Source organism: Volvox carteri (genome assembly GCF_000143455.1).
Source record: "Volvox carteri f. nagariensis unplaced genomic scaffold VOLCAscaffold_15, whole genome shotgun sequence".
Lineage (NCBI taxonomy): Eukaryota > Viridiplantae > Chlorophyta > Chlorophyceae > Chlamydomonadales > Volvocaceae > Volvox > Volvox carteri.
The window spans coordinates 76,088-83,361 of NW_003307558.1; the positions used below are offsets into that span (position 1 = coordinate 76,088).

The following is a 7,274-nucleotide window of genomic DNA, read 5'->3' on the forward strand; positions in this document are numbered from 1 at the left end:
ATCCTGCTAAAAATGTCTTGCCGACGCAGCTGAATGGATTAGCAGTGTCAATGTCAGGAAAACTTGCGCGACTACTGCAAAAACGTCACTTGCAACTGCTGCAAGAAGACCTTCGACGGCGGCGGTGCCACATCACACCCGTTTCAGGGCGCGGACTTGACTAACTACATCGCATGGCTCTACATGGACCTGTCGCGGCTCTGTTTTGGGTTCTCTGGTACCTGTGACCCATGGGTCGGATGGCCTGTTATTTTAAGGAGAGTACGACGGTATTTCCCAACGCATTGACTAAGGGGTTTTGCTTATTATACGAGTATACGTATTAAAGGTACTCGATACGCGATATGTCCTTGACGCCTGTGACGGCAGGCAGCAGTATGTTCGTACACATGTATGTAGTGTACCCCGATACGGGGGAAGGAAACGCAGAGGGAGGGTAGAGGGACCGATTATACCCGTAGGTAGGTAGGTAGGTAGGTAGGTAGGTAGGTAGGTAGCGGGCGGCTGCCGGGCTGAGGCCCCGTCCTTCCCTCCGTCTTCGTGCTGTCCACCCCCCCGGGGCCCTCCTCACCTCGCCGTACTACCCCCCCCACCCACACACACACACAGACAAAGATCCGCAAGCACCAGCACTGCGCCAGAAGTCGCCGTCCCTGAGCTCACCACATAACACAGCCAGCACCAGCAGCACCTCGACATTGAACCTCAGCTACCGACCTCTCCAAAGGTTCCAGAAGCTTCACTTCACTTCACTGATCGCCCCCAAGGGAACTGCAAGCGCCTCACGTGCGCCATGTTCCTTACTAAGCAACAATCACAATCACACACGCACATACACCACACTCCCATTCCCCCCCTTCTCCTCCCCCCAGGCCCCCCTCTCCCCGGGTGTTGGGTGCGGTATTGCCGCACCTTCGGCTGCTCTCCTCCGCCTGCCCCCGCAAGGCCCCGGGGTCCCACCCCACGAAGAAGCCCAACGGGGGGCTGCTCGCCTCACCCGCCTGTACGAACTGAATGATGCGTTCCGCCACCTCCGAGGGGGTAACCGAACCTGGGGGGGAGTTCGGTAGTTAGTTAACCAACTGCTTAATTCGCAATTTATTTGGTTGAATAGGTCGTTAGTAGGTTGGTTCGGTTAGGAAGGGGCTGGGTCGGGTTCTGTTTATTAGCTGTGTGGTCAGGTTAGGTTAGGGAGGAAGGGTTACCTCTTTCCCATCGGCCACTTGTACGATACCGTACAGCCCGTACACCGTTGGCCGCGGCGAATGGATGAGAATCCTATTAAGGAACAGGCAGATTCTTAATCCCAACAACCACCATGCTGACGGAGAGATTGATTATATTTGCGTTGCACAAGATACCAATAATGATAAAAACAATTAAGTTTTTCGACTCGCCATCGCCCCCACCTCACCGCATCGATAAGCCCGGGCGTAGTCCACAATGGTGGGTCCTTTGGAGAAGGCCACAGGCCATTGCGGCACCGGCCCGCTGACAACCCGTCCTCCAACACCATTACCGCCACTATTAGCGCCAACCTTGAGAGCGACAGCGCCGGCAGTGGTGGTCGTTTCGGAGTCGGAGGCCGCAGTGTTGGCGTCGATTGCGTGCAGCTGGCGACTGTGCGGCAGAAGGCCGCGATCTAGGGCTCGCAGGATGCTGGCGGTGGGGCGCGCCGTTACCGTTGCCGCCCTTCCTCCATCGACCTTCATGCCGCGATCGTCACCGTCACCGTTACCGTCACTATCACCGGCATCAGGGAAATCTAATTCGTCCAGGGGCTCCGCGAGCGGCTCTGGTTCGTTTGAGACCGGGCAGATGTCGGGGTGGAAGAGCGGAGCCTCGGGCACGCGCAGGCCTTGGAGGACCTGCACAGCCAAGAAGAGTTAGTTGGCCGGCTCGGCTTGTTTGGCTCGCAAGTTCAGTACGTGCATTCACGAAAAGTGCAGATTCCCAGCCTGATTGCTGTGCAACATTCTGTTGCACTACGGAAAGCGACGATGATAAGTGTTCAGCGACTTAAAGTCGCGGAACGAAGTCGCACGACTTCATTTGAAATACGCATCTACTCGTTCTGCGATGTCACAAAGCCGCACCTGCGTAACGCCGCTCTGCTTCGCAAGGATGGGGTAAATCCATGCACCTAGACTAGATTCGAAAACGCTGACGAAGGCATTGAGGGCAAACCCCCTGAGAACCGGGGCATGTAGCTCCTTTAGCTCGTAAGGTGCATCGGTCAGCTCCTGTGCAGGCTGCAGGTGCTCCAAATGTGACGAGCTGTTGGCATTTTTCCGAGACATTCAATAGCAGAAGAAAACAACAGCAGATGGAAAATGTGCTACTCCGTACCAGTGGCCCGTAAAGATTGTCCAGATGATACGTGCTGTTGAGGGTACGCAAAGGTATGCGCAGCTTCAGTGCCGCTGTCCCCTGCCGTACTCGTAGGCGTTTTAGTCATCAGCACTGCTTGAATGTATTTTTCTCGTTATTGACAATTGACAGGCAGCAAAACATTATGCATTAGACTTGAGCTTTCATGTCTTATTCAGGCTCACTTTGCCTTGCAAGAGGTACGAACCACCAGTACGTTTCCAGTATTGTTGGTGGTTAAAGGCTGATTCGCATGTCCTGGGCCGTCACCATCGGGCCGTATTGGGACCAAGTATAGATCTGTGTGCTTAGCACTTCCCATCTGGCGGCTAAGCCACGGCTCTTCTGTGTTCCTGAGGTGTGTAGGGCCCAAGCCTGACACGCGCACCTAGATCTACCCATCAGAACGCACGTACGGATGTTTTCGCAACCCATAGATTGCGGGATTCCTAACAGGCTTATAGCCGGGCTGGTGGGCATTTTGCCAAGCTGTCCCAGATGTCACGCCATTCCGAACGGGCAAGCGGTCCGGTCTCAAGCGACTTCAGTATCGTGGGCATGGCCAAAGCTTCAGCACATGTCATGTGATGCGCTGCGTTCGTGCGGCTGTGATGTCATTTCATGCGATCATTTCATGCCTCTCCTGGTTTGATTTAGTCACAACGGTCGTGCAAATGGGCTCAGAATTCAAAATGTCAAAGAGTCTTTAGCTTGGTTTTGGTATCTTTTTAATGCCATCCTGGGCTGCCTCAGCGTTGCCAACAGGGGCATAATGAGTTCGCATATCTTAACCTTTCACAGTCCGGTCATACACGGGTAAACATCCAAAACTGGGCATAGGAATCGGTGGTAAAATTATGCAGCTTGATGATTAGTCCATAGCAGTCCCATGGTTGTGGTTTTTGATACCGATACTTCACAACTGCGGTTCTTATGTACGAGTTGGTTGACCACCGTTAGGAACCCAACCATGATGGCCTCCGTGAGCCTCTGAGTCCCGACAGTGCAAAAGTCTCGAATCCATACATCAAGTTAGACACCCTGATTTACGTTTTCGGTGATGATGTCAGAACTAGGAAGGACGCAGCAGCTCAAGGTTGATTCACGTGGATTAACGTTTGTGCTACGGTCTCGAAAGCGCAAGCTTTGGGGTTACGTGCAGTTCCTGATCCTGGACGCTTTCCTTATGAGTAGTACATTATGCGGCTGTGCAATACCTATATGCAAAGGGTGCATGCTATGTCGTTCTGTGGAGTCACCCCGAAACCAAGAAGGTGGTTTCCCACAAGTTTCGGCAACTCAGCAACATCTTTTACAGAGCTTCAGACAAGTATTTGTACTTCACCTCCAGACTAAAATAACAACCTCGCCTTTGTGATAGCCCTTTCGCCCAGAGATACGCAACCACATAGTTGCACTCTTACCATAGCCAGCCCTTGCTGAGGGCATGGCGCGCTGCCCATTATTAGCTACTCCTCAGTCGTTGTCGCTGCCGGGTGTCGTTGGACCTGTCGCGCACCGAGCGAACCCTCTTCTTCCCCATCTGCACTCCTGCACGCTTTACGTTTGTTCTGGGCCTCGGTGGTTATTTCTAACTCCTCGGAGATGTTTCCTTGACGCCGGTCGCGGCCCGTCAAAAACGCTCGCGCGCTCAACCGCCCGAGAGCCGGGAGCTTCATCGACATCATCGGAAGGCGACGCGGCAGGGGCCCGTCCCAGTTCAGATCCCAGCAACTCCGCCTCAAAACAGCAAGATGAAGATTCACATGGCTCGGACAGCGACGCCGGTCCGAGCACCAGTGGTTCCTCGCAATCCTCGCCCTCGCCATCTCCAACCCCCAGCAGCAGCCGGCCCCAGCCACACCGGCACCAACACCAGCTCCGGGGCCCCTTTGCCTGGATAGCGCGCCTTTTTTCGCTTCCACAGGCGCAGCTGCCTCTCCGCATCGCATTTAACGTGGCAGTCCTGTTTGCGCTGATGCGCCTGTGGCCGGCAGGTCGCGGCGCTGGGGGGGACGTATCTGAAGAGGCGGTCTTAAAAATGGCATACTCTGATTTCGTCAGGTACGACGGGCACGTTTCCCCACCTCGACCGCACACCACCTCACACCGCCTTCAAAACCTTTGTAGCTAGCCTTGCCGCTGCTGCCTGCCTTGCTAAGCACCCTTATTTCTCTAGGGATGCAGCAGGAAAAGTTAAAACTTAAATAATATTCGATGTAATGGCGTGGCGTGTCCCACGGCCGTCTGCCTCTGCTGTTCGCGTCCCCCTGCCCCCCGCGACCCCCTCTCGAGCCCCAGGTGCGCCAAGTCCAACGAGGTGGAGCTGGTGGCGGTGGATGGACTTAAAGTCTTTTTCACACTGCGCCCCTCCAGCCCCCTGCTGCAACAGCGCCGAATGGCACAGCAATACAACAACCAACCTAACTACCCGCCCCAGTCCCAGCAACAAATGCAGCAGCAGCAGGAGGTACAGCGGACAGGAGCAGCAGCGGCAGCTGTCGCCGCCGGGACGGCGGCAGCAACGGCGGCGCCCAGCCCTGCCGCTGCCGGCGCAGCCGCGGCAGCGGCGGCGGCCGCCGCCGCCCAAACCCCCGCCTACTTCTACACCGTTCGCCCTGCTGATTACGCCATGCCGTACGATTATTTGGAGGGCAATGCGGTGCCGGTCTCCGCTATTGAGCACCGAGAGAACCGGCTCTTGACTCTGTTGGGCTACGTGCTGCTGGTGGCGGTGGTGCTGTCCACACTCAGCCGGCTGCCCTCCAGGCAGGAGGTGGGCAGGAGCCCCGGCCGCAAGCACCGACCGGCCTCGTCACCGCCGTCGTTTTCGCCGACCGGCGGGGGCGGCGGCGGCGACGGCGGGCCTGTGAGTACCACGTTTGCTGACGTGGCGGGCGTGGATGAAGCAAAGGAGGAGTTGCAGGTGTGCGTCTGTATATATATACACATGTGTACGTACTTGTGTTTGTCTTGTTGTATGTATGTCGGGAGGGGGAGGGAGTTGAATGTGGGTCGGCAGGGAGGGCGAACAAGAGGGCTCTGCCGAGGGAGGCCGAGGCCGCCGAGCTACTACCCCGCGGTGGCTCCTCACCGCACGGCCCTCCCTGGTGCACACGGCTCTGGGGGCTGGGCGCTTTACCAAGCGGCTGTCCAGCCACCTGCTACTTGGGTCATGGTCAGACAGTCTCTTGAGACACCACATACACCCACATGGGAGGGCGGGGGGTGCGGGCTGGGGGCCTGGTGTGATGGAAAGAGTGGAATCGGAGGGTGGGGAAGAACGGGGGGACTTAAGGATGGGGGCTGGCTGAAAGGGATGTGCGAGGCAGGCCCTGCGGCGGCAGTGGTTGGGATTCGGTTGGTGGTTGGGGCCGCTGCGGAGGGGGGGGGAGTTGCGGATAAGAGGTCTTGGGCACCGGGGAGGAGTGTGTGTGTTTTGGTGTGTGTGTGTGTCATCTCACCTCACCTGACAGCTCCCCCCCTCACCCCCCTCATCCCCCGGCCGTGTAGGAGATAGTGGAGTACCTGAGGTCCCCGGAGCGCTTCTCCCGACTGGGAGCCCGACCGCCTGCCGGGGTGCTGCTGGTGGGTAGGGGGGGGGCAGGGTTAGGCGGGGAGAGATGGAGGCGGGCGGTATCATCGGAGTGCTTCACGGCCGTGTGCCATTGTGGTGGCGGCTGCTGGTGGGGTTCCCTCCGTTCAGTCCCGCCCTGTCCACCTCTCTGGGCTGTCTCTTTCCTTCGCCGTTCCCTCCCCCCCTCTCTCCGCCTGCGTGTCTATAAGCCCCCGTCTTCCCCCCCTCCCGGGCCCCCTCCCGGCCTCCCCCCCCGGCAGGTGGGTCCCCCCGGCACGGGTAAGACCCTGCTAGCCAAGGCGGTGGCGGGGGAGGCGGGAGTGCCGTTCTTCTCCATCTCCGCGTCCGAGTTCGTGGAGCTGTACGTGGGGATGGGCGCCATGAGGGTGCGGGAGCTGTTTGCAGGTAGCCGTGGGAGGGGGGGGAAGAGGGAATCACATGCTGCAAGGAAATCAGGTAATGAATGAGCTGCTGTCGGCGAAAGGCGTCCAAGAGGTCCGGAACTGCCCCTAGGCCTAGGAAGGGAGGGAGGGAGCCCTAAGCGGTGTGATGTCACCGACCCCCCGGGGTCCCGGAAATAAAGCCCCGTTGCGTTACGGACCACTCTTTGGTGTAGTGGCCGTCATTGTCGACGTCTGTCCTCGAGGGGTTGCCGTGGAGGTCCTTCAATCCATCGTAACTCAGACTGACGAGGGACCGGAGGGTGAAAGGGGGAGCTATGTGTGGGCGGGTGTGTGTGTGGGGGGGGAACGTGGTGGCGAGCAGTGGCGGAATGGGACAGGGGCTCAGAGATTCCTTGGGGCATGTGGATTTTGCATTCTGCATATGGCCCTTCCCCTCCCGACGTACGGCATGCACATGCACTGCCCCTCTTCCCGCCTTCTTCCCCCCCCACCCCTCCAGCCGCTCGCCGTGAGGCCCCTGCCATTGTGTTCATTGACGAGATTGATGCCGTGGCCAAGGGGCGGGACATGAGGTTGAGATCTGTGGGTGAGTGGTGGTGGGGATTTGGGGTTTGGGGGGTGGGATGGGGGTGAGTGTGAGGGGTGGGAGGGGAGGATGGAAGGGGTGGGTGGGGTGGGTGGGAGGGGAGGATGGAAGGGGTGGGTGGGGTGGGTGGGAGGGGAGTGTGGAAGGGGTGGGTGGGAGAGGGGTGGGAGAGGGTTGGGATGAGGGGCCCCTTCGGGGCGCTTTCGGAGGGGGCCCGAAGGGCTTTGCTATCGTACGACAATACAAGACCGTCCTGCCTGGCCGCCTTGGGTTTCTCCTGAGCCATGTCATTCGGCACCCGGCCCCTTAGCTGGGCCCTGCAGCCGAGTCAAATATC

At 58.4% G+C, this 7,274-nt stretch overlaps 2 protein-coding genes across 2 annotated transcripts in view; one reads left to right on the top strand and one right to left on the bottom strand.

Annotated features, from left to right (window-relative positions):
- Positions 1-2,300, bottom strand: part of VOLCADRAFT_89962 (uncharacterized protein) — a gene marked incomplete at both ends in the record, with an annotated part of 20,141 nt that extends 17,841 nt beyond the window's left edge. Inside the window, 3 exons of the mRNA XM_002949648.1 lie at positions 913-1,031; positions 1,410-1,868; positions 2,097-2,300. Coding sequence (XP_002949694.1) covers positions 913-1,031; positions 1,410-1,868; positions 2,097-2,300 — 782 coding nt within the window. The remainder of the gene's footprint in view (positions 1-912; positions 1,032-1,409; positions 1,869-2,096) is intronic.
- Positions 2,301-4,411: 2,111 nt separating this feature from the next.
- The window catches only part of VOLCADRAFT_89963 (uncharacterized protein), a gene marked incomplete at both ends in the record, with an annotated part of 4,623 nt that continues 1,760 nt past the window's right edge, over positions 4,412-7,274 (top strand). Inside the window, 5 exons of the mRNA XM_002949533.1 lie at positions 4,412-4,434; positions 4,672-5,296; positions 5,884-5,958; positions 6,208-6,352; positions 6,851-6,933. Of these exons, the coding sequence (XP_002949579.1) occupies positions 4,412-4,434; positions 4,672-5,296; positions 5,884-5,958; positions 6,208-6,352; positions 6,851-6,933 (951 nt within the window). The remainder of the gene's footprint in view (positions 4,435-4,671; positions 5,297-5,883; positions 5,959-6,207; positions 6,353-6,850; positions 6,934-7,274) is intronic.